Genomic DNA, 25,989 nt, shown 5'->3' on the forward strand with positions numbered 1-25,989 from the left:
TTTCTGATAGCAACACTTTAAAAATCAATATAAAACAGCATTGGGTCTCATATTTTGGGTAATTTACTATGTCAGTACTAATTGGTGCTATTTTCATACAGTATAGTGGTATGATTTCAATTTATATTGCGCATTGATAGGTTAGATTATAAACATAAACATTGCTCAATTTCATGCCAGTCATGGGGAAAAGGCAAGTAGCAAATGTTACATTGTCTGCACAATTCTTTAGCAATATAGCATCCATACTTTATACTCAATGGTGAATGAAAGAATGCGCATTTTTCATAACTGGCAGCGTGCTTGGGTTTTTCCAGTTATGTGCATTTACCTGCATCTGTGTGTGAATTGCAAGAACGTATTGCGCATTAATCAAAATCGCAAAACAAAAATGAAAAAAATGTAATTTTGAGAGGTAAAGGTCTTTTATCAGAACTGTTCTAAAATATTCACACACATGGGAGTCCCTGTACTTCAAGGACTAAAAAAAAACAGCATAAAGTGGGTACAGTACACAAAACTGCCTACAGCTTATTCTGAAATAACAGTTTGTTTGTAAAAATGTGCCTATTCTTGTTGATATTTAAATCTCAATAGAAAAAAAGTCTATATAGTATTTTGTGTTCATACCCACAGCAATAAACATTATCACCGCAGCATTATAAACTGCAAATCATTATACAATACAGTATTACGGTGTTACAAAGAGCTTCGGTTCATGAACCTTTCTTAAAAAACAGATCAATTGAATCTACGTTTAAAAGGAGTTATTGTATTCTGCATCAAGTAGTACCAATATGAACTGCTGTAAATGTACAATAAAGTATCCCATATCATTATCATCATCCCTCCGGGGACCAGGTACAGTCCACACCAGACCAATTCACACTTCAATATCCGACATGCAAGGGCTTGAAAAAAAAGGTTTAACTCCCTCCACGTATTTAAACAAACTGAATTTTGCACATGTTTTTTTCAGTCTTTACTAAGAGAACGTTGCTCAGATCGGATGCAAAAGGCATCACAAATCAATTGCAAAACGGAAGAGAGTATTGTTGTAAAATTGTCAACGAGACTTAAAATTCGCTACACTGTACACTGTCGGTAAATAGGTTGGAAGACATGGTGTAATAACACTACGTAAATACTAGGGCATGTAAAATGACTTATATAACAATGATCAGCATGCCATTTGGTAAAGTGTGGGTGTTTTTTTATACCTAAAACTATACATTTTATCCCCAGTTGGTGTACAACAAATCCCCCCCCCTGACCCTTACCTGCAATTGCTGATTTTCCCACTTCACTGCAGCCGCATTGGCACTGCAGATGGTGTGTATACAGGAATCCGAATTCACCAGTACTCCAAAATTGCAATTAAGATCTGTGAAAAACAAAATCGTTCTGAAAAGAATCCAGCAGCTTCGCTACATACACATCTCCCCTTTGTCTTTGTGTAATCTGTAAATGTCCGATACAATTTTAGCAGCAGATCTCCATCTACCCGCTGATCAGCGAGTCCTTCTTCAACAACTACACCGCGCTTAGCACTCTCAACCCCGGCTTCCTCAATCAGCTCCCTACCCTCTAACAGCCTTTTCTACCTAAACACGTAGCAGTGCAGAAAGATTCTAAAACTGTTGCGTTCGGGGCAAATTCCCTGATATTTCGACTGGTCTGTACCTAAAGGTGCTCAGTAGCTACATAAAGTTTACAGGTTCACAGCTGACACAAGTGTTGTGATTTGAATTGATGTTTTGCCAGACCAAGACGACGTGCTGCCTGCCCGCCCCGAGCCCTCCACTGATTCTACATTATTGTGACATCTAGAAACTAGACGCTGATTGGGCTAATTGTAAAATTTCATTGCCAGCAATCAAAAAGCAGTGTTTCAGTGAAGGAGAGACATATGGTGCACCTTGAAGACTGCAGTTTTTTTTAAATGTTTATATAAAGTACTAGCGCGATACATAATGATGCTAATTGAAGTTCAGAAGGAAACAGAATCCAAGTCATATGTTCCAACTCAGTTTTATTGTACGGTAAGAAATGTGTGTCGTTTTTTTTTTTGTTTGTTTTTCCAGAATGAGAAAACCTTGTTGCAAACATTACAGATTATTTGTTCCATTTATATGATCGTAATTCTTTTCCCAGGCATTCTCATTAATGGTTGTTTATTTAGCCGCCGACCTTTGCCTGCAGGAATAGAACATTTTCTTAAATGTTATAAAAACCGTGCATGTGATTCGCGAATACTAAGGTTGCTTTTCAGATCAGAAAAGCAACCTTAGTATTTTAGTCTTTACACTTGACCAATGCACTGAAATAACTACTTGTTGACATGTAACCATTTGCTGCTGTAAATGTTTTATTGCTGTTCCCCTTAAACATTATAATACCCTTTTTACATATTTTACCGAGATGTTAAATAATCCCAAATAATGAAACACAATAAATATACTAGCTTAACAATAGTACAAGGTAGGCATCTCTTCACTGTTTGATATATATATATATATATATATATATATATATATATATATATATATATATATATATTGGCTCTATGCGTGAAACATGGCGGGCAGCTTTACTGTACACCCTAACGAAAGACCATGCTCGAGTACAATTTGATATCCTACTGTTGAACTACTGGTTACATTTTGGTTAACCTGCTCTCTGTTGGTATTTTACAAGGGAGACGCATAACCTTAAGGCACAAGGGTTGTTATCTATAGATTTCAAAACAAATGTATCCACATACGCTTTGAAAAAATATTAGTTACTGGAAATGCAGATGTTTACACACCATGTGGGGCACTGTCACCCTGGCTGAATAGTTATTTACATGTCCTGAACTTTAAGTGGTGTTTAATCCTTTTTGTATCTATTCCATTCAATGGATTGTGCATGGCTTGAGCCCACAACAGCAATAAATAAACACAAATAAGTAAAAACCCAACATAATCATCGTGGAAGGTCAGCTACATGTATGCTGGTATATAATAGCCTAGTGTAGTATTTTTCCTTAAAAAAGGGGAGGGGGGGCTCTATAATAAAACAATTAAAACACTTATTAATCCACAATATATTATCTGGGTCATTTTATCACTGCCCAGTGTGAGAATTATATATCCATTTTGTGTTCCATGAGCAATACCTATGGTTATTTCCATTACTGACCTGTATAGAGTATACGCAGAGTAAGAGTTTGTTGTGCTTAGATGCTGCAGTCGGCCGGTTCAAAACTGAGGATACAAGCCAAAGGAATGAACAGCATGCTTCTAAACCCTGCATTGTAGCTCCACCTGCAGGTAGCATGAGTATTGCAATGCAACAGGGTTCACTTACTTCTAATTAGTTATTCTCAAAATGAAGATCATGTATATTGTTGAATGATACTTGCATAATAGAAGATGAATGAAAGTATGTAATAACTAACGATATTTTAATGAAATGCACTTTTTATAGTTCATGCTTTTATAGCTTGTTGGTTCAGAATCAAGTAGATGGCTGCACGCTTAAATACACATATAAATACTGTCCTGTTAAATATTCAGTAGATAAAATATTTATCTACCGAGTTTAAATATGCAGTGTTGAACAATGAATTATTCACCAAAACAATACATTGTCATCTGTTTACTGGATAAAAGGAATATCCTTGTCAAAGTTGAAGTAACTTGCATTCTAATAATAATAATAATAATAATAATAATAATAATAATAATAATTAATAGTTTTATTCCTGATGACATTTGCAGTTTTCAAAGCGTTTGTATTAATAAGAACTAAGTCTTTTCACTGCTCTTGTGTCATTTCTATAGTGTGGATCAGGGGTGACATTTTCAACAAAAAATGTGCAGGTAGTCATATGTGCAGGCGGTACACAATACATTTATGAATACAAAATGAGCCTTAAAAGATAACTGATAAAATATAACCAATTCATCATAAACAAAGCTGAAAATACTGAAAGCTTTGTACCCTCTGCTTGTATCACTCAGTCATGTACAGTCAGGCTGTCTGGTCCAGTGGTTAAAGAAAAGGTTTGTAACCAGGAGATCCCCGGTTCAAATCCCACCTCAGCCATTGTGTGACCCTGAGCAAGTCACTTAATCTCCTGGTGCTCCGTCTTTCGGGTGAGACGTTATTGTAAGTGACTCTGCAGCTGATGCATAGTTCACACACCCTAGTCTCTGTAAGTCGCCTTGGATAAAGGCGTCTGCTAAATAAACAAATAATAATAATAATATAACACTTAAGTTAAACCTTTTATTTCAAGATATCCTAAAAAAGGGTGGATGTTATACAAAATGTGTATAAAGAAAACAACTGTGCTATGAACAACTGATACAAAAAGGTCTAAGTCAAACATTGTGCAATACGGGCTGACATACCCCTCTATTTTTTAATGTACTAGGCACTACTCTAAAAAAATGACTTGGCCATTTCAGTCTCCATTGTATTCCCTGAAATCCTCTCCATACTTTCCAGACCCAGGGTGCTCACCTGCAACAGGACCTGTTATTTATTTTTATTTTTACGGATTACTATCCTATAATATATTGTGTGTGCTTCTTCTTCTGTGTTGATGAATTATACCATGACCTATTCCAGAAAAAAAGATTAGTATATTTCAGACAGAAACAGTATCAAAGTAGACATCAGCTTTTTAGTGTTTTTAAATCCCTGGCTTTGTGGTTCCTACACAATAACAAAGTGACAAATGACACATTTTCATAAATTAGTATTATTACTGGGGTTTACATATGCCCTTACACGCAAGTGCAAACTCAAATTTAACTTCAATAAACTGTAGAAAAGGGGACATTGTACATTTAACGTCCTCATAAAAGAAAATACTAGGATCACAACAAAACAAAACTGTGATCACTATGCGTAACATTTACCTTGCAAGTTGGGCCAGTGTTTGGAAAGCGTAAAACCAAACCCGCATCTGTATCCCGATTCTGACGCACTTGCCAAATCTGAAGCAGCACTTTACTTTGTTGATCCTGTTTTTGTATGTTACTCCCTGCTGTCCCACACATCACTTTCCATTTTATAAATCAGTGCAAGACAAAGCATGTTGTGAGAATTATTTCTAATATTTATCAACGGTGTAATTTATGGCAGGCATTAATATTAATTTTTTCCTTCAAATTCATGTGCAGCAATGGTCGTTCGAATATTCATAGTTTTTCCGAACTTAAGAAAATAATAATTACTCCATGCTGCTGTTTTCAGGTCTCACTGCTAAAGTCTTCTCTCGTTGAACAACCAATGAGCACTGACACAAAGCGAAATGGGCAGAGATTTGTGACGCTTGCCAAAATGAAATCTTATCAGAATGAAAGGTCAGCCAATTAACATGCAGTGATTATACTGACTTTAATGGTGGCCAATAGCAGCTAAGAGACAGACGCAGTATTAGGAAACAGAATGCAAGCAGCATGAACTGTGCTGAATGAAAGCACATTTGAGAAACTTTGCACTAATGTGAATGAACGGAATGCAAGCACGTTGGATGAAAAGCAGATTAAATAAGTCCCGGTACGTAGTACCGGCATTGAAATAAGACCTGGTACAAAATACCAGTGAGTACCGGCAGAATTTCACCCCTACTGTTAATAAAGTTTTTGGAGGGCTAGGCAAATCTTTGTAAGTGCCCTTTGTTCTGGAGTCATACCCCAAACAAGCTTCATTCACAGTATACACATTACACTACCTCTAATTTACAAGGGAAATGTATGGGGAAATATACATATATTAGCGTGATGAAGCAAATGAGATCTGGAGGTGTGCAGTTCGACTGACATTGCATGGATATGAATCCTTTACAGCCAATCAGGGAGCTTGTGCAAGGCGTTTTATAAAGTACATCAATATATACTTATGCAGTAATGATATTTTTTATTTTATTGGTCATTAAATGACATTGCTCCTGTCTAGCTACTAATGGCAAAAGTTGTATTCATTAGTCATACCTTGGTGTTACTGTGTTAGTTTGCTGTCTCATTTTCGGCTGGTCTCTCATTAATCTTTGCATGAGGTCAATTAAACGAAGGGTACAATTTTTAAGGGGAACTCTTTAAAATATACTGTAGATTTCACAGGTTTAAATTGTACATATTTATTTCTTATTATTTCTTAGCAGACGCCCTTATCCATATACAATAATGGCATCAACACGTACAATATATATAGAGTAAACAGTGGCTTCTTATGTGGGGCATAAGAAGTAGCGTGTTCCAGATAATGTCCCTTATTTAAGATTCTCCACAGACTCTGTTGTGCCCCCAGTTAACCCTATTAAACTGACATGGTGTAGGCTGTAATGAGAGATGTAAGCAAATTACATGCAGCTACTGATACTGTGTTTTTGTTGAAAAGTTTCCTCTACACCCCACCACCATTGATTGGTCAACAGTGATCAGCCTACTAGCAATAATTATTATTATTATTATTATTTATTTTTTAGCAGACACCCTTATCCAGGGCTACTTACAGTCATAAACAAAAATACATTTCAAGAATCACAGTACAAGTATTAATACAATTAAGTGCAAGATAAAATACAATGACTTTGGTTCTAGCAAGTACAAGTATATGACAAAATACGATTCAATAACGGAGCAGATAACAGTGTCAGTGATAGTTACATCAGGATATAATTAAATACAAAATACTACAGATTACAGTAGTCTGCAGTACAAGATTAACTGCAGTAAAATAGGGAGCAGATAAGTTTGGGTTTACAGCTGCCGACGTAAACAAGGCCGCAGCCCCAAGCTGGACGGTGCCTGGACAGGGCCTTCCCAGGTCCTGGAATGGCTTGGAGAAGTACTTTACAGGGAATACAAAAAAAGATAACTTCCAATGTCTATTGACCAGCTCTTGTACATGTTACCAGTGGTACTGTGTGCCATGATAAAAGACTACAAAAGACTTGTAAAGGCTACGATACGAATGATACGAATGGTAAAGCATTAGTAAGAACCACAAAAAAAGACATACATAGTACAGGAAGTAAGAGAAAAGCATTGGTAAAGTGCTACAATGTTGTGAAAATCTACCAGGGTATAAGCGATTGTTTTGTTTTTTCCCTTCAGAATAAGATTAAAGAAGAAACTGTAGTTCTGAATAATAGCCTCCTAAATGAATGTTTATATTTTTTTTTTTTAGAAAACTCAAAACTTGAGTGATGCCATTAAAGTTGCAATGCTAAATGTGTTAATTTTGTAGGGCAGCAGTGTGGAGTAGTGGTTAGGGCTCTGGACTCTTGACCGGAGGGTCGTGGGTTCAATCCCCGGTTGGGACACTGCTGCTGTACCCTTGAGCAAGGTACTTTACCTAGATTGCTCCAGTAAAAAAACCCAACTGTATAAATGGGTAATTGTATGTAAAAATAATGTGATATCTTGTAACAATTGTAAGTCGCCCTGGATAAGGGCGTCAGCTAAGAAATAAATAATAATAATAATAATAATAATAATTTTGTATTGAAAGTTAATCTACTGTAGGATGTAACTCCTTAACCTCCAACCACTTGTCACATATGTGCCTGTTCAGAACCAAGCAACAACAGCATCAATCTGCAAAGCCCCTGTATCTACAGCATCTCAACAAGCCCGTGTACAGATTGATGATGGCATGCGCTACAGTGGGTAAAGGGACCCGGGTGCTGCAACAGACACAAGCTTTTCCTCATACACTTTAACACACAGGGGGTGGGGGAAATTTTATGTTTTGTTTTTATCTAAAATGTCACAATACAAATCTTTTTTTTAAATCTTTTATGAACACTACCAACATTATTTCTAGTGTCCCTTTTCTTTGGCTTCAAGTAAAATAGTATACATTCTATACTGTAAATCCTGTGTCCTCAGTCAGTCTCAATCCAGTGGACAATGTGCAATCATACGTTGTGATCTACAGATGTGCTTAGCTACCAGAAAGCAGCATTTAAAACAACCAAAATATCTATATCTACAATATCACATTTTTTTCCCCTTATAGATAAGAAAGATTTGCTTGGAAGGGAGTTCATACCTACAAACAGCAATGCAAATGGACCTTACTTAAATCAATGGTAATTATCTACAAACAATTATATTTAAAATGTTCCATATTTCATTTATAATTACATTTATATGCATGCCAATTTAGTGAGGAGTCTAGGAAAGCAGAATTGAAAGATTGTCAACGTTCATTTCTATTTGACTTGCACCTCCCTGTTTAATCCTTTGATGGGGTTGTTGCTATCTGATGTAAATAACAGAAGCTATAATAATAAAATTAGCAAGTCAAAGGTCTGGCCTACTTTGAACATGTGTGTTGACTTATCCAGACTAAATATTCAGTTACTCCAACACCCAAAAAGGAATACTATATTAACTATGAGAATTCTGATATACATTCTGAATTATTATTATTTATTAATTTATTATTGTTTTGCAAAGCTTGCTTTAGTTTTCTACATTTTGTAAATATTAGAAGAAAAAAAAAAACGCCTTACCACAATTGGGTTTCTTTTAGTGGTTTTGACCTGTTTTGTCAACATTGCCATAGTGGATGTCCTGCACCATTGATTGAGACAAATGGTAGCTCACCAAAAAAAGCGTTCACGTGTGCAGGTATTTTTTCTATAAGACTTAAACATTGCAAAGTGTTGTGTAAGTGTGCTAATCCATTGTTTTGAGTGCCCTTTTCAGATATCACAACTTTACAGAGCGGGTCCTTGTTTTTGTAAACCTGTCCCTCTATGTAGATATCACATATTTATTTTTTCTAGCCCTTTTGTATAAGTGAAATGTTTTTGTCCGATTGATTTACTCAAAAGTTGGAAACATACCTTTGGGATATCATTAAGATTACCCTGAATAAACTAGCAAACCACAGCATAATAGATGGGAAACAGATGTTGACGATTACCATTGAAGATCTTACAGAAAAGGTTTTCTTTAGACAGTAAACTTCATTATTACATTTGCAGTTGGAATTACATTGTATTACCATGAGATATACAGTATTGAAAAACTTCCAATAAAAATAAACAAGACATCTTTATCATTGTACTTGCATGCCATTGTGTTATCATGCTGAAAGAGTTTTAACCAATCAGGTTGCCAAATTTTCATCCTTCCCCTCGTAATGGATGACATCACTTTGGGAATTCCCTTTGCAAACCCGACCAACAATGAAAATAAAATAAACAGGGAAAAAAACAGAAGCTAGCCGTATAAGTACCGTAATTGACTAAATTAAAATGACTTAATTAAACAATGTAGTCTGCATATGTCAATATGGTGCTGCTACAGTGTATATACATCAGGCGCCCATCCAATTACACAAGGGAACATGTTTTTCTCACATAACAGAACTGCTGGCTCATGTTGTCCCTTCTGGATTTGTTTCTACAGCTTCAGGATGTACTCTCCCCAGGCCTTCTCATAAATGAATACTACAGAACACACAAACACAAAAAAATAACCCTAATATTTGTTTATTGTGCTCACACAAGTTGAAACATCACAAAATCATAGAGGTGCTACAATGACAAACAGAAACGCTGTCTGAAGGCTCAAAGTTGATGTAACAGGAGTTGAGCATCTTGCTTTGATACTGCATTGCAATTTAAACCCGAGGAGGGCTCAGCAGTATCAACGAAATGAAACAGAAAAAATAAATAAAACTATATTTTGAAAGAGTATAAAGGTCCCACGAGAAGCTGTAGAACATTTTACTTTCAATAACTCTGATTTCAACAGTAAAAATGGTTTTATGTATTTATGTGGAGGGTTAGTAAAAACAGAAATAATAGAAAGTACAAGACCTGATGCCACAAAAACTCCATATATGTGTGGCCCAGTACATTTTCGATACATCTTCATTCTCTGTACTTAGTTGTGTACACTGAACATTTCTTTAAAGAAAAGTTTTTTTTTTTCCTTTAAATTCTGCAGATGACCCAGCCTCTGCCCATCACAGCACTAATGCATATGGCTCACAGTAAACTGACGACTACAGTGCCACTGTAGAAAGAGATCAGACCTGTTTTCATGGGCAGTTGATAGCACGGTTATACCTATATGCATCTATCTGCTACCTAACCATATGTCAGTATCACTTACCACGGTAGATTGCTTCCCAGATAAATACATTTTAATTCCCCTTGCCTCAAATCTCTTTTCCCTGTATATTTATTGTATTCAGTGAGGTCAATAAATAACACCCACAGGAGTCAATGAAACACCTACTTACACAGGACCAATAATGCTTAATGTCCTCTTATTTTTGTTATACAGAGCAACTTTACCCGAAGTATCTGCATACAGGAACTCGTCAACATTATTTCCAGTATGCATAACTGACTCCAGGCTTGTAATAGTGTCCTTGTTGGTCACACACATATTGACATTTGTCAATTACCACATTGGCACGGTGTCTTCACCAGATACCTCATCTGATAAACGCTTTGTATTAAAATCACTCAAAAGGGGTTTAGGTATTATTTCAATGCAGGGTTTGCTATATGTGCAAATATTTACTATACACATCTGTTAATGGAACTGTTTGAGCAATGTATATAATGAGTATTTAATTGTGTTGAATAAAAGAAGGTCAGGAGGTAGGTGTTACAGACGAGAAGCTTTCCTTTTAAAATACAGAGTAGCCTTAGTATGTATCTAGTATGTAGCCTTAGTATGTGTCTACTCACCCCTTCCCTTACTGGCACACTGTGACTTTGAGAATACTAATGAGGATGGATTTCTGACAACATGCATTGCTTTTCATATTCATACAGTGGATGTTTCTCTGGTAGTGGGGAAGTGTGTCTTGAAGCGACTGCAGGGCACCTTTCAGGAAGTCCAGTGCCTTTCCCATAAAGATAACTTTATCAGGATTAATACTATCCCAGGGGGCTGTGCCTTTGCCATGGATGGCTTAAAAAAGATCTGTCAAAAAGTCCATCATGAGTGACATTAGCTAGTTGAACTGAAATGCCTTCTGAATGCGAAAGTTTACATGATGGATGCCTGTTCTCTAAAGTTGTAAAAAGGAGCAAAGGGGAAAGCAGTATTCCTCTTAGGGTGCTGAAATTAGGTATAGCCAGATAGAAGTGGTTTGTAATTGTAAATACATTGTTGTTTAAAAGCCTGTGTTTCTGAGACTTTATGTATAGAGGTGTGTTAGGAAGCCATGTTCTGTATATTTATAATGTTTATAGTAATCTGTTTGAGTTTTGCCTTTAATGTCTTTGATAAAGTACTTACAGCCACTATTTAATGGCATTTATTAAGAAGTTGAGTTTTATGCAATCGATGACTATTAGAATGTCTTGGTATTGATTGCAAAGATGGAATAATAGTATGATTTACTGAGTTCATAACCTTAATGTCAGATAATATGGTGTTTGTTATAGATGAGCCATCACTTATGAGCTAGCCCTAGATTACTCAGTAGTGCATGTTACTGTCAAACATGTGTTATCTGCTGTTTTCTATGTATGTTTGTATTTATTTATGTATGTATTTATTAAACTGTTTAATATGCCTTAGCTTGGATATGACAGGATATGCTACAGTATATTTTTGTCAGTACAAAAGAATAACAGGTTAGATCTTTTAGGGAATGTTTAAAACAGTCTGGCAACAGTAAATGGTTTCTAGAAAAAAATATATACTATAAAAATGCTAAAGTGGTATAACAAATTGAAACATACCAGTAATGTTTATCATTTCTCCATTGAGATTAGACTACATTCAATGTTTTTTGTAGTTAACCAAAACATGTGATCTTGGTTTTCTTGATATGAAGCATCGCTTTGTTTGCTGACAATTTGTGGTATATGAAGAATGTAAACTGTTCCAGCTTTAATGGTACTTGGTTTACCATTTTTCAGCATTACTTAGCAAAACAGGGATGTGAATAATGGAAATGCTCCATTACTTTTCTGCAATCTGTTGTTTTTTGTTCATGATAGATACTCTATGACTAACTTTAAAACTATATTCTTTTGTGAAAATCCTTAGACCTCCCTTAACCCCCCTAAAACACTAATATAAATCTAAAACAAGTCATAACAAAAATTGCATTTTCCTTTTGATCTATACAACTAGAAATCCAGTTAATCTGTTCCTGTGTTTTATATTTTTTATTTTCTGGGGGTGACATCTGCATACATTCTGTTGTATTTTACAATGATGTGGAATCTCATTTTATACAAGTTGAGAACAATCGGTTGATGAGGGAGCAGGCTGGTACCCTGGTTAACTGCATTCAAGCAGCAACCTCTCCTTTTTTTAGGACCTATTGTAGCCTTGGTTGCTAGGCGCAGGGTGCTGAAGCACAATTAATTACCTGTAAACAACACACTATCCTTTAAGGACTGTAATATTTCAGCATCTTTGAAAAGGCATTGTTAGATGTGTAGAACTGATTTTCCAAACCCTTTCCCCGTTAATGGCTTTGACATCTCCCAGTCACAACCAATAGTCAGCCTTCAATTACAAACAACAGCCTCTACTAAGCATCCTTCAATTAGACTGGCAATGACCCTTTACAGTTGCAGCTTTTGATACTTGTTACTTTTAGAGAAGTCTATTTCTGTTCAATCATTTTAGGATGAACCTGTTGACAGGATTAATATTGAGGGAACTGAGTTTGAATAGTTTATCTCATACCTTATTGTCTAGTGCTCAGCAAAGTCAAGCAGTAAACTTTAAATGAGAAAGATTAAAACCAGCATCACTACATCATGTACATTTAGTTGGCAGAAATAAATGTTGTGGTGATCGTGGCAAGGCAGGTTTGCTCAGAAAAATGCCACGAATAACAACCTTAAAAGTCTTGCCTGCGGTTTAGTTTCCAGGCTTTCTTTTCATGATGGTGGACCCCTACAGTGTATATCCTGCCACAACGCATTGTATAGTAAAAACACACATACTCATTTTAAATGCAACCCCTTATTTGAATTCTACAATGACATTCTTTTGCAGCTCTATGAACAAACAATTTGAATCATTAATTTCCAGGCAATCTCGGCCCTTAACTTTGATGAACACTTAGAAGAGCCTGTTTATCTGATTTGGGTTTCATCCATGGAAGAAGACGGTCTTGTGGAATCCGGCTCACCTGTCCATGTTAATGAGGATAAAGTGGCATCACTCCCTGCTGCAATCCAGGAGGTTGTTGCGAGCAATTCGGAGTCAATTGAGTGAGAAGGAATAAATAAGTAGATAATACAATTTACGGGTGGCTGGGTCCAGCCTGCAGGCAGTGATTAAAGGAATAAGGGCCCCTTTTTCTGCCTGCAGCAAGAATATTTTTACACATCCTTCCTAATGTACGTTTAAGGTGAGTGATGAGGAAGTTTCATTGGCTAAATAAAAAAGAAAAAAACATGCAATGAAAATCTAGATACAAGAAAAGAAAGATTGTTGCGATAAATACAAAAATAAATAAATTATATATACACATACATACAGTATATATTTCTCCACTGTACTTTTTTGGAAATCCGAAATTAACCACATATTCACAAAACCTATTTTGATTAAGATTGGATTAGCCTTCAAATACTTACCTGTTTTAAAGTTTAATGAATAGGGGCCCAATAGTTTTGCATCACCTAGAATTTTAGGATTGAATCACTACTTAGATATTTTATATAACATAATGTAATCAAAGAAACTAAAATAATACTGCAAAAGTCCACCAGAAGCCTTAATAGTAGTACAGTATTTTATGTTAGATTTAAAAACGTCACACTATTCAATGTTTGTGAGTTTTTCATTAAATACTGCATATGGCAAACTACAAAGCGGTGTGTAATTCCCTATGTTAAAGTAACATTATTCAGCAGATTTCATTCGACTTTATGAAGCAAAATTAGTTAATTCTAATGCAATGACCATATCTGTAGAATTAGTTCATATAATTTCAAGATTTCTTCTTCTAACAGTTATATGATCTGTTACAGGCCGCAGTGTGAAGAACATTAAAATGATTGTTTACATGTTATGTCTTGTTGTGTTGAGACAGTAGTATCAGACAGTATACTTCATGGCCTACGTATGATGTTATTCCAGGCAGAAAGTGCAATAAAGTTGAGGGCTGATGAGGGATCACATCTTTATGGTTACTTTTTAGCCTTCAATTTGATTTGAGTTTATGATGCAACAGCTTTTACACAGATAGATAAATACTGTAGCTCCAAACCCACACATTTTTACTACAAAATATTAACATGTTACATACATATATAGACCATTAAGGTTTTCTTCTGGATGGCATACATAAAGAACACTTTTAGATCTTGTAGTTAAGGGATGCTAGGGATTTCAACATTTGTGTTGGTGTATCAGTGTTTTACAGTAGTAGACCGGTCTTAACTGGTACTTTTCTTTTTATGCATAATTTTGATTTAATTATTCATTTTATTTTGCTGCTCCATCACAATCCTGAACAATAACACACTTGAAGTATATCAGAGTAGAGCTAGCTGTTGAGTTATCAACACTGGGCAAAAGTCTACACCGTTTCCATCTTCCTTCAGGTACAACAAGATAAGTGGAATCCTTAAGAACCATTTTGGTGGCATAACATGGTTATTCTATTGTTTCTTTTTAACACTACAAAAATATGAATACACAGGAAGGGTTTTGTACCACTTGGTAACTGTTTTTTATGTAAGTCATCACTCAATGGCTGGGTTTACATGCACTTGAAAATTGACTCTACAGTCATGACTGTGTGATGTTGTCATGCGAATACATCGTGAAACAGCAAAAGGACGTCCTTTTGACAGCGCGACTTTAAGGGCAGGGTCAATCGCTTTCTCATGATAAACATAACTGTAAAAACCCATATAAACCTGAGCAGGAATCGTGCTTGTGGCTCACGAGATTTCAGCAGTCAAGATCCAGTTCTTCTGACTTAATCTCACGTAATCTCCAGCAGAAAGGCCGTACAAAACAGACACAAAATGTACATTTATGGACTACTTCAACACTAGAACCGCCGCGGTTATAGTCATACCTACAACCGCTAGTACATTTTAAACATCATCAATATTAAAATGAAAGACAAACTATATAAGATACAACTCAAAAGTTCAAGCACATCATATCAAACATCTGCACAGCCGAAACGCTGTATTTAAATTAATTTAAACATAAAAGGGTTTATTTTCTTTTTTGTCATTTATATTTTATTAGGTTTTTGAATAACTTAAAATTACATAATTCATAAAATTTTGTAAAATTACAACTGTATAATTCATTAACCATACAGCCAAGCAATAAATAAATAAAATACATGCAGTGATCTCTAGACTATCTATAATAAATAAGCAGAGATGAGGAAAATGTATCCAGATAGAAAAAGTACATTTTTTCAAGTGTTAGGGCTTCTAATGTCAAATTTCACCATAATAATAGTCGTAGGTTCAGTATCCTTCCAACTACAAAGGATAGGTTTTTTTTAGCAAGAATGAATAGACCAAGAAGTAATTTGCGTTCTGCAAAAAAAAGATGTAGATCAGAGGTATCTCCAAGTGTTGCTAGTTTAGGAGAGATTTTTATATTGGCATTAAATATATTATTTACATGAAAGAATATATCTTTCCAAAATATTGAAACTTTTATGCAATACCAAATTAAATGTAATATATTAGACTTATCTTTGCCACATCTCCAGCATGAATTATCTGACAGCTTACAATTATATAACTTGAGTAAATGTTATGCAGTATTTTATTTGAATTGAACACAATTTAGCATTTTGTGAGGATAATCTGACATTTTTATTGATCAATCTCCACGTATTATTGCTGAACTCTGTTTTCAAAACACTTCAGCAGTAAGCTTTTTAACAGCCATCAAAGTCAATTTGACTATCTTGAAACAATTTATAGAACTGTGGATTCTTAGAATTAGATAAAAATTGTTCCAATTAGGTCATTTGTGGAAGACAAGGTTTCCTTTTATATAGTTTAGAAAGACTAGATTTAATATGATTATATAGAAATGAATCACTTATATTTATGCCAGCATTAATCCACGAATCATCCTTTAGACATTTCTTCTTAAGTTAAAATTGGGTTATTCCATATACTTGAGGATAGATACATTGTTCTCATATCATTAAGTTCAAACATTGCTTTCTTTAGAATATGATTTGGAAATCTAAAAGATATGTATTTTTGTAAAGATGGTGGGGGACCATGAAAACAAATTTCTTTGAGATGAAAGGTTTTAGCAGCTTGTTGTGAAATATCAAACCATAATAGGGATTTAGAATCGGAAACTAAAAAACATCTTTTGAGTGTTAAAAGCTGATAGGATAAATAGTACCAATATAAATGTTTGATTGTTTGATTCTTGGTTTCTTGTATGTCCATATAAACTTTGTAAATAATGAATTTATATATTTAAAGATGAACATAGGTACAGGGATAGGAAGCATAGCCAGCATATAAATCAGTTGGGGAACTATCATCATTTTAACTTCTAATCTGCCCCAAAATGAAAGGGGGAGGCTATTCCAACTTTCTAGTTTTATTTCATGAATTAATGTTCTTATGAATTAATGTTCTTATGAATTAATGTTCTTATGAATTAATGGTTTGAGATTTGTATTGACAATTTCTTTAATGTTATTTTGAACTGTAACTCCTAAATATTTAAGGCCTATTTTAGGCCACCGAAAGGGGTATGTATTACAATCAGAAGTAAAACAAGATTTGGAGATTGGAAGTACTTCAGATTTTGCCCAATTCATTTTATAACCCGAGTAAATGCTATATTCATTCATAATTTCAATTAAATGAGGAAGATATTAGGATGACATATTACTCACCTGTATAAATATAGGATTTATACAGGTGAGTAATATGTCATCTGCATATAGCATAATTTTTGATGAATATCTACCTTGCCCAGTTCCTTGTACACCCTCAGACTGTCAAATTAGACAAGCCAACGATTCGATGGCGATATTAAATAGCAATGGTGAGAGGGGGCAACCTTGTCTTGTGCCACGTTGCAACTTGAAAGGAGACGGATATGGCATTTCCAGTGAAAACTGTTGCTTCAGGATTAGAATATTTAAGGGGTTTATTTTCTAACTTACCACATATAAAGCACTACTTCAAATAATGAAAAACTATAATAAAATGAACATTTCAAAACTGTAAAAACAAAAGTAGTTTTTAATCTAAAACAAAAGTAACATATGATTTCTCTTGCGTGTGTGTCACTCGCACTAGCACAGAATCCAGGTTGAGCTGCTGCAGCCTGCAGCTTTGCAGTTTTTTGATCGAAATGTTTCTGCTGAAGCGCTGTGGCTAGCTTCAAGATTAAATCTCTCCTACTGATATTTTCCCCGGTGCGTTAGTTGTACAAAACGACGGAATTGATGGTTGCTAGGTCCAGTCGTGATAACTAACAGGCTTGTGTGTGTGAATATATATATATATATATATATATATATATATTATAATAAACACAAAATAAACACAAAACAAAACCTAACTCCGTTTTGGAGTACTTACTACACAGGTTATTCCCCGACTAACTTGCAGGACGGCTAAGCCGTTTACCTGGCACCACGGAACACAAACCACACAGGTTTAAAACAGCACTTACTTCTTTTATGACTGCTCAGAAGCAGAGCACCTCTCTTCTGCTTCCTTCTACTCAGCAGCCTTGAGCAGACTGACTGCTCCTCTTAAATACCCTGCACCTGGTCCCAATTCTAAATTACTGCCCAGGTGCAGGGGATAATTAAATAATAATACAGTTAAACTAAACAATAAAACAATTAATAAAAACTAATCAACTAAAAAGCAAAACAATTAAATACAAAAAGGTGCCATATAAATTATAAGTAGTAAAACTTGTACTTAGTAGAAATTATATTTTACATAATTGTGTGTGTGTGTGTGTTGGAAACGTAACCAGACAAACAAGTAGCTAATGCGCGGTGTAATTCAAAATGTGTGCCACAACACGTGGATTAATTTCTCTTGTTAAATGTTTTTATCCTCATGGCACACATGAAGCTCTCCTCACGATATTCAGTCATTCTTTTCCTACTTAGTAAGCAGACATACACATTTAAATATCCTCTCCCCTAAATGACTATGAATTGAGTAATCTGCATAATCTGCAACTGCACGGCCGATTTTTTTTTCCTAAATCAGAACTGCATAGCAACGCATTTCCTGAAAAGTATGGCAAACAGGTTGTGAGGAAAACTGTCATAACTTGTGCATGTAAACACTGCCAGTATATAAACAAACTAGAGCAATCGTTTTGCACAGTTCAACTGTAAATTATTATTATTATTACTATTTATTAGCAGACGCCCTTATCCAGGGCGACTTACAATTGTTACAAGATATCACATTAGAATGATCCTTCATAATATTATAACACAGTATAAAATAACTGTCTGGTTTAACAAATATTTGCACGCAAAAATACATAATGTTTGAAATATATCTGAAAGGTTTAAATTTCTCCATAAATCAATTCACTGAACATATGTATCTTTCATTTGCATGTCTCTTGTTTTCTATGTTGCTATGCAACCAAAAGTGGCCAATCCATTCTGGTATCATGTGACTTTAATGTGTTTTCTAAATTATGCAAAATAATGAAAAGCATACATTAGTTAAGGGTATAGAAACATTAATCTTAATCCTCTATTTTCTTTGGCTGGAGGAAAGTAGATACTTAGAAAGACAGTGAAAACATGAATGATGACCGTATGTGGCTTATTCGGGCAATGAAACCCAGTAATACAATTAAATATATTTGTATGGTAGGCACACCAGGCGTTATATCCCTTCATCAAGTGCAGTAGCAGATGTAGTGGAACAATCAGCTGTAACTGCCAAGTACTGGGGCACAGTGCAGCTGGCCCTTCGCTTCGAGAACAGGGTCTCACTCAACCCTTACAACCCTACAGTTTACAGCTGTCTCAGCGTAGGGTGATCGGGTTGCATTGAGAAGGTTTTGTACGTTTTCAGTTCGTGCTCTAAACACAGCTCTAAACACAATAATGTGTCATAACCAGCTTTTAAAATCTTTTTTCTTACCTTCTATTAGCACTGTCAATATGAATTAGTGACCCCACCCCCTCTCTTGATTTTTTTGGTTCACTGCTTTTGTTATACTGCTATTTGGAATATGCATCTGGAAATGCAATGCTATAGATGAAGAATTGGCTTTACCTCGGAACAAACCTGTCAAAAATGTTCATCTTAGGACCGAGGAAGACATCCGTGATCAATCATCCCAAAAACATGGGCCTACAGTAATAGAAAATATGAATTACTTCCATTAACTCCTTTCCAGATAAAACAAAAGGTAATGAATCCCAATATTTAAAGACAGGATGGTCTCTAAATACAAAATGTTTAGAAAAATCTATAGAAAACAAATGGTTTACTATACAAACTGACAAATGTTAATTTATGTTCTGTAGAATATGCAGTAAGAACTTTAGAAGGCTATTTGGCAGTAGTGTACAACATTTAAGAAAAAAAAAACATGCTACTGTCTATCTGTAAGATATATTGTTTTCCGGTCCTTTCTTAGCACTGCAAATATAACTCCACAAAATCATAACAGATTTGTAAAAAAAAAAAAAAAAAAAACTTAAACTTTTCCTCTATATACATTTTTATTACATCTAGTGAGTCAGACTAATTTGATTTCCAATGCCATACTGCAGATAACAGGAAGACATATGTACATAATGTAATGCTTTCAAGTACCAGTAATGTTTATCTCTAGGGTTACCATACTGCAGAAAGTGTTGTTTGTTATAAAATGGCAGACAATTACCGGATTTATGAGAAGAAAATGGTGATATCAGTTGATATGAAACATGGATTAAGTTGCATTTGTGGTTGTATAATGATAGAATTTGCCCCTTTTTATGACTTAAGTGTTTGTGAAGAGTGATAATCTACAGCACTGGAGAATAAATGAAATCCTTCATTTCTTTACAAAGCAAGTTCAGGCTTAGCAGCCAGTTTCAGTTTTATTGCATATCAAGAACAAAGATGGGGAAATAAATAAATAAAATAAATACTAAAGTCAAGTGGTCTATTAAAAATATATTGTAATAAACTGGAATTGTCATTCCTTCAGAGTTTGAAACACTATTTCATAATACTAAAATGATATAATTATTAAAATATGAGTCTCATACAAGCAGGAATAGACCCTTTAAAATTAAGATTTTAGAAAACATTTGAAAACCATCCCTTAATAATAGTACTGCCCTATGCATAAGAAGTCTCATTTCCCCTCTTTCAAATGTAAATAGTTTGAGCAAAGTCCTTGGGGGTCATTATCTTCTTGGCGTGTAAATCTTGCACCAATTAGTTTCAGCTGCTATCTATTTTTTTTTTACTTTACAACTGTTGCTCATGATTCACTAGTGGAGATATCACTTCAGTTGCTGTACTAGAGCCCTTCATGCACATTTTACCAGGTTCTGGTTTATTTGAATATGGAAATGCAATATCTCATTAGTTTTTAATGCAGTTGTCCAAAAAGGTTTATTCTACTGTACATCTGCTCTTACCTATGACCACCTCAAACCTGATACTGCAGGAGAGAAATAAATTAACAATTCACAAGAGATATACAAAAGTGAGATCAACCAAACAATATTCCAACCCAGACCAGGCATCATAGCCAGTGGGAAGAGCAACACTGGCTAAAACAAAGTCAATCCTAACCCCGGACCCCAAGGATCCTCCGATGAAAGTATTACTGGTGTGCTAAATTCAAAAAGGCATCACAGAACTGTAACTCGTCAGTTATTTACAAGTTGATAATAATGACAATAACTGTTCTAGAATGTTGTCAGATATTGTGTTTTTGTTTAACAGTTTAAAAATGATGTACATGAAAACTTAATTTATTGTATGGAAGCAGACTTGAAAAAAAGAATCTTTAAATAATGAGTTAAAGCAAGCTTTGTGACTTGTACTCTCACACTAAGTGCTTTTGCAAAATGGTTCTTAACGCAAGAGAGGTACCACTGCAAAATCTGTAGTTGCGTGATAACATCAGTAGAATCAGGTGTACTTTCTTTGTGTTCTTTATGTATTTATTCATTTCACTTTGGCCTCAATTTAATTAACTTTACAACTCTACTCTATTGTATACAATTTATGTTCATTAAATAAATGGAGCAAATGCAAAGCAATATGTTTTTGGATTCAATAAATACAATCACCCATTATCTGAAAATTGCATTTAAAGAGCTATTGCTCTTCTGAATAGCTGCCCCTTTAATTATATGAACCTGCAATTTCCTTAAATGTTTCCCTGCAGCTTAGAAGTTAATAGAATTAGCCTTTTTTGTTGAACTATAAATTGTAATAAATAGTGGCTTAAAAAGAAATGTTTTAAAATGAATGCGGATGTGTGTGTGTATGTATAACTGACTTGACAGCTAAATTAACTTATTCATATCCATCTATTTACATCACACTTCAAAACAGCTGCAATGTCCAAGGGTGAATGACCACCCAAGCTTTTACATAAATATTTGTATTAAAACACATGGCAAATATTAACAAAACAATCACAGACATGGTGGGTAGGTTTATGTTTTTAAATTTGTTATATTTTGAATGTTGAAGAGCTATAAATAAAATGTTTTTAAGGATGTTGTGGTGTGATGGATTGAGACATAATCCTGACTATTGACTTTCGAAGAGGTTGCCATCTGTTACGCCATTATAATAATGAACTATTTTTGCCAAATGGCGTGCCTAAATAGTGCATAAAAGATTTGAGGTGGATATTTTTTTTCTGTGTGTGTTACCCTTGAGCAAAGATCTAGAACCATTTCACACAGCATTGACTTATGTTGTGTAAGCTACAATGCATTCAGCCCATAGGGCTAAGTGTTATTTGCTAAAAGCTAAGTGTACAAAATAAGGCATAACCATGAATAGTAGATGTAGAAATTGAGTAAAATGGAAGCTCTAAAACCATAACATGCAATAATGCGATCTGAAGGTTCTCTGGTGGGAAATTTTATTGCTTACATTTACAATATCCCCTTTGGGCTAAATATATTATGTATACAAAACCCAGTAGAATAGAAGCGGTTGAGGAAATGTGTATTCCTTGCTTTTGCTGCAAGGCTTGTACTGTATCATACATTTAGCAATAGCCACATACAAACAGGGCTTTTTTTTATGTGTTTTTCAAAAAGAAGCCTTAATATAGTAAATCTTTTTAAAACATATTAAATAAATACAAAGCTTTACTCTCTATACTTTGAAAACTTTTTTCCTGTTCCTGCTTTTGTCCATTTAGGCCTTTTTGTAAATAAATACAAAAAGGCCTAAATGGACAAAAGCAGGAACAGGATTAGGGGGGGGGGCTTGTCCCCAAATCAGTTCAAATCAATGTCCCAAAAGAGATACATAGGAAAGCAAATGCAACCACTGGATTGAAGAGACTAGAGAAAAGCCAGCATGAAATAGTGTCAAAAAAGGACCACCACCTCAATGAAGCTGCTCATTGCCTGTTTCAAATTTGATTCGCTGATGACATCCTCATAGCAGTTAGAAAATGGTCAATAGAGCTTATCAAACGACAATGGTGAATAGCACAAATAAGTGGTGGATGTTGGGAGAGGTTAAAAATCAAAAACTGATGAAACAAAAACTTTATAAACTTTATAAACAGATGTTTTCCAATTTAATTTATAAACAGATGTTTTCCAATTTACAAATGTTAAACTTAAACAGCGCAGACAAATTGTACTCAGATTTGCTTATTCAGGCATCTGTTTTGGGGTGTGTAATAAGATTGTCTAGCAGGCCGATTTATAGTCTGACTTGCATGTTTTTCAAAACCTAGTGTCTCGGAAACAGGTTTAACTAAACTGAAGAAATTACATTGTGTTTTGGTTTTGGCTATTGCTTGTACATTTATTTAGTTTCAGTTATTTATGAAGTATGCGTGGTGCTTTCAATCTTCTTCAATAGGCCACTAATGCAAGTAAGGTTTCTGAATACCCAGTGTGCCCCTGGTAACTCATGTGTTTGAAGAATACACTTGTTGATACCATTTGTAATGTGATAAGGTCAAGGAGTAGTGCTGTTGCCCTTTTTTTCAGACATCACACATTGTGTCACTACCTGTATTTAATGTCAAATTGGACAAGTGCAAGGGACAAAGTTGAAGATAAATCTGCATTATGGCTACCATGTGGTCAATGTGGAGATAACTATATTATGACAGTTCTTAATAATGAAACTAGAAACTGCAGACCAAATAGGTGGATCACTTCACATGTTTTTTGCTACAGTCAACGCATTTCATAAATCCATCTGGTAAGGCATACAACTTGGATTAAAAAGGTTCAAATAAAAGGTTATTGAAGCTCTAGACAAACCTTGTTTTGTCCTTGACTATGAAAATCAAAATGACCCCAGCTCAACCAAGCTTATCTGCAGATGTATTACAGTAACTGCCTTTTTTCTATTTTCTCTTTAAAATGACTTTATTGGAATGGAATCATTTCTCATCACCACTACTGGTGATTAAGTAAGTTGGCATATGGATCTTAGGAATAATCTATTATTTCACCAAGCAGTTTAATCAATCATTAAAAAGTACATCAAATATTAGCCACATGGGAAAATGAAGTTTGTAAACTGTATTCCACTTTCCATTGCATTAATAAGCTCTGCAGGCCTAAAGATGCCAAGCGAAGGTGTCATTGTAAAGAAGACAGACAACAACTTGTTGTTAAAATATATTTAGGTATAATATGTTCCGACACGGTCGTAGGAATCCTGTTGGACATACTGGACTTGGAAGCGCTCACATTTTGCAACATCAGTGTATACAATTCTTCATAAGGCACATGCAAAAACAAAATGATCTTTAAATACTATTAATGCAGCAGTGGTGACAAAACAAATACCTTTCTCTTTTTATGGATGCAAGTATCAGATTGCTATCGCTACTATAATAATCCCTGTTGGGATACTGCTGCCAGGTTCCCATTTAAACAACATATATATGGAGTTTGTTTGCACTTCAAAAACAAGAATACTATTTAACTACCATTGTTTAGGCATATTCAGTTGCTGTCCTCTGTTACAATCTGTTACTTTGGTTACAGTCAAATTTGGATGTGAATTGAATGTAGATGTGATTAAATCTTTTTGGCTGCTGCAGTGTCTTTACCCAGTCCTGACTGTTATTGAACTGATGTTTTGTTGCTCAGGATAAATAAAGTTGCCAAAGCAGAAGATGAGGGCTTCTTGATGCGCAACTTAACCTCCCTTCCTCAGCATGCTCTGAAACAGCAAAAAAGAAAAAACAATGCAATTCAATGTTTCTGTTAACTGCAGTTACAAATCCCAAACACGTGCATTTCAATGTCGATATTAATTTGATATAGGCTACTGCATTTGATACCAGGGAATAAAATACCTATAAAAGCCATCTGGGTTAATGGGAACATTGTAGAAAGGGAAAAGAAAATTAGTTTGCAGTTGTTGTTTTCAAAAACAATTTAAACTACTTATGTTTCTATTAAATTTATCCAAGTCAATGAATCTAATGTTGTACACCTCCAGAAATCAATTTAATTTACTTAAGTAAACACATAGAAGGACACAATACAAAGCCCATTTTCACAAGAAACTGCCTATGTCTCGTGGCAAATATAAGAAGTATTAAAACACAGGATAAGGGCTGTGTAAGAAATAGAGAATAGACAGGAAACAGCACACATAAGGAGCTTTAAACTTTTTCAAGTTCAGCACTGAACACTGTATGAAGCTTGATTACATGGTACCTGTTCATCAACAATTAAGGCATGACCAGATGATCAAAAACAGCTGTATTTAAAAGAGATAAGCAATCATGTGTACAGTGTATGTGTAAAACTTGTAAAATGATGCTGATACATACAACGATTTCTAGAACATCATCAATCAATCAAAACCTTTATTTATACAGATGAATCGATTGAGAACAAATTCTCATTTATAATGACGACTTGGCAAGAGGCTCACAGCACCACAGCAAACAACAAAACAATAAACAAGGAGTTAAAAAAAAAAAAACATAATCAATCATAAAAAAAACAACAAACTCAGCAGCAACTTAGCAGGCACAGATGTCAGTCAGCAATGAGTCGACCCTACAGCTAAAAGGTATCAAAGATATGAATCGTTCCAATTTGATCTTTTATAATATTATATAACTATAATATCTGACAAACACTCACTATCATTAAGTTGCACTCAGACTGCCACAACAGGCAGCCTGTTGGGACTGGTGTGTTTGGAAAGAGCACGGCAAATGTCAAGGTCAGGCTGACACAGCTTTGAGACAAACACTGAGTGCAGACTTAAAAATGAAAAATGGGTAGTGGTACTGTACTTAAAATATAAAAATTAGGGACAAATGTAAAACCTTTTAAGGACCTGGTGGCACCATGTTGGTTGGGTGTCGGGGATTATATTTGGATATGCCTCCAATGATGTTTTTAGCACTTATTTTAAATGAGAGCAGCACAGTTTTGACAAATACTGGTAACGGTAAAACACACTTCTGCTTACAATGGTTCAGGCATTCTTGCGGAAAAATGCTTATTTTAAAAACTCATTGCACCTATTTAGGTATTTGAATAAACAAAGACTTCTCTGTAATCCTGCAGTAAATTTTGGATAAAAAAAAAAGGTTAAATAGTGTAGGATAAATCTGGTTAAATATGCTGGCTTTACATATCTATTTCCTCTAATTAAAAAGACAATTCTAATGGATCTATGTTACTCTTAGTAGGCTGGCATACACAATACGTCATTCCTTTGTAGTATGTTAGACCATGTTTGTAAAGCTTACTACAGGTCGGAAACTATATATTTTTATGGACTGCAGTATCAAATAAAAATTACTGTAAAAACTGTACAAT

The 25,989-nt window shown here is 34.8% G+C and overlaps 2 protein-coding genes across 2 annotated transcripts in view; both read right to left on the reverse strand.

The window, feature by feature from the left end:
* The window catches only part of LOC117415471 (plexin-A4), a 224,419-nt gene extending 222,620 nt beyond the window's left edge, over positions 1-1,799 (reverse strand). Inside the window, exon 1 of the mRNA XM_034025896.3 lies at positions 1,281-1,799. The gene's annotated coding sequence lies outside the window, so the exon portion shown is untranslated. The remainder of the gene's footprint in view (positions 1-1,280) is intronic.
* A 22,002-nt stretch (positions 1,800-23,801) lies between these two features.
* LOC117414890 (MICOS complex subunit MIC19-like) overlaps positions 23,802-25,989 on the reverse strand; it is a 66,149-nt gene continuing 63,961 nt past the window's right edge. The window contains exon 8 of the mRNA XM_034024731.3: positions 23,802-24,364. Coding sequence (XP_033880622.1) covers positions 24,341-24,364 — 24 coding nt within the window. The 3' untranslated portion in view covers positions 23,802-24,340. The remainder of the gene's footprint in view (positions 24,365-25,989) is intronic.

This window comes from Acipenser ruthenus, chromosome 7, assembly GCF_902713425.1.
Source record: "Acipenser ruthenus chromosome 7, fAciRut3.2 maternal haplotype, whole genome shotgun sequence".
NCBI classification, from domain to species: domain Eukaryota; kingdom Metazoa; phylum Chordata; class Actinopteri; order Acipenseriformes; family Acipenseridae; genus Acipenser; species Acipenser ruthenus.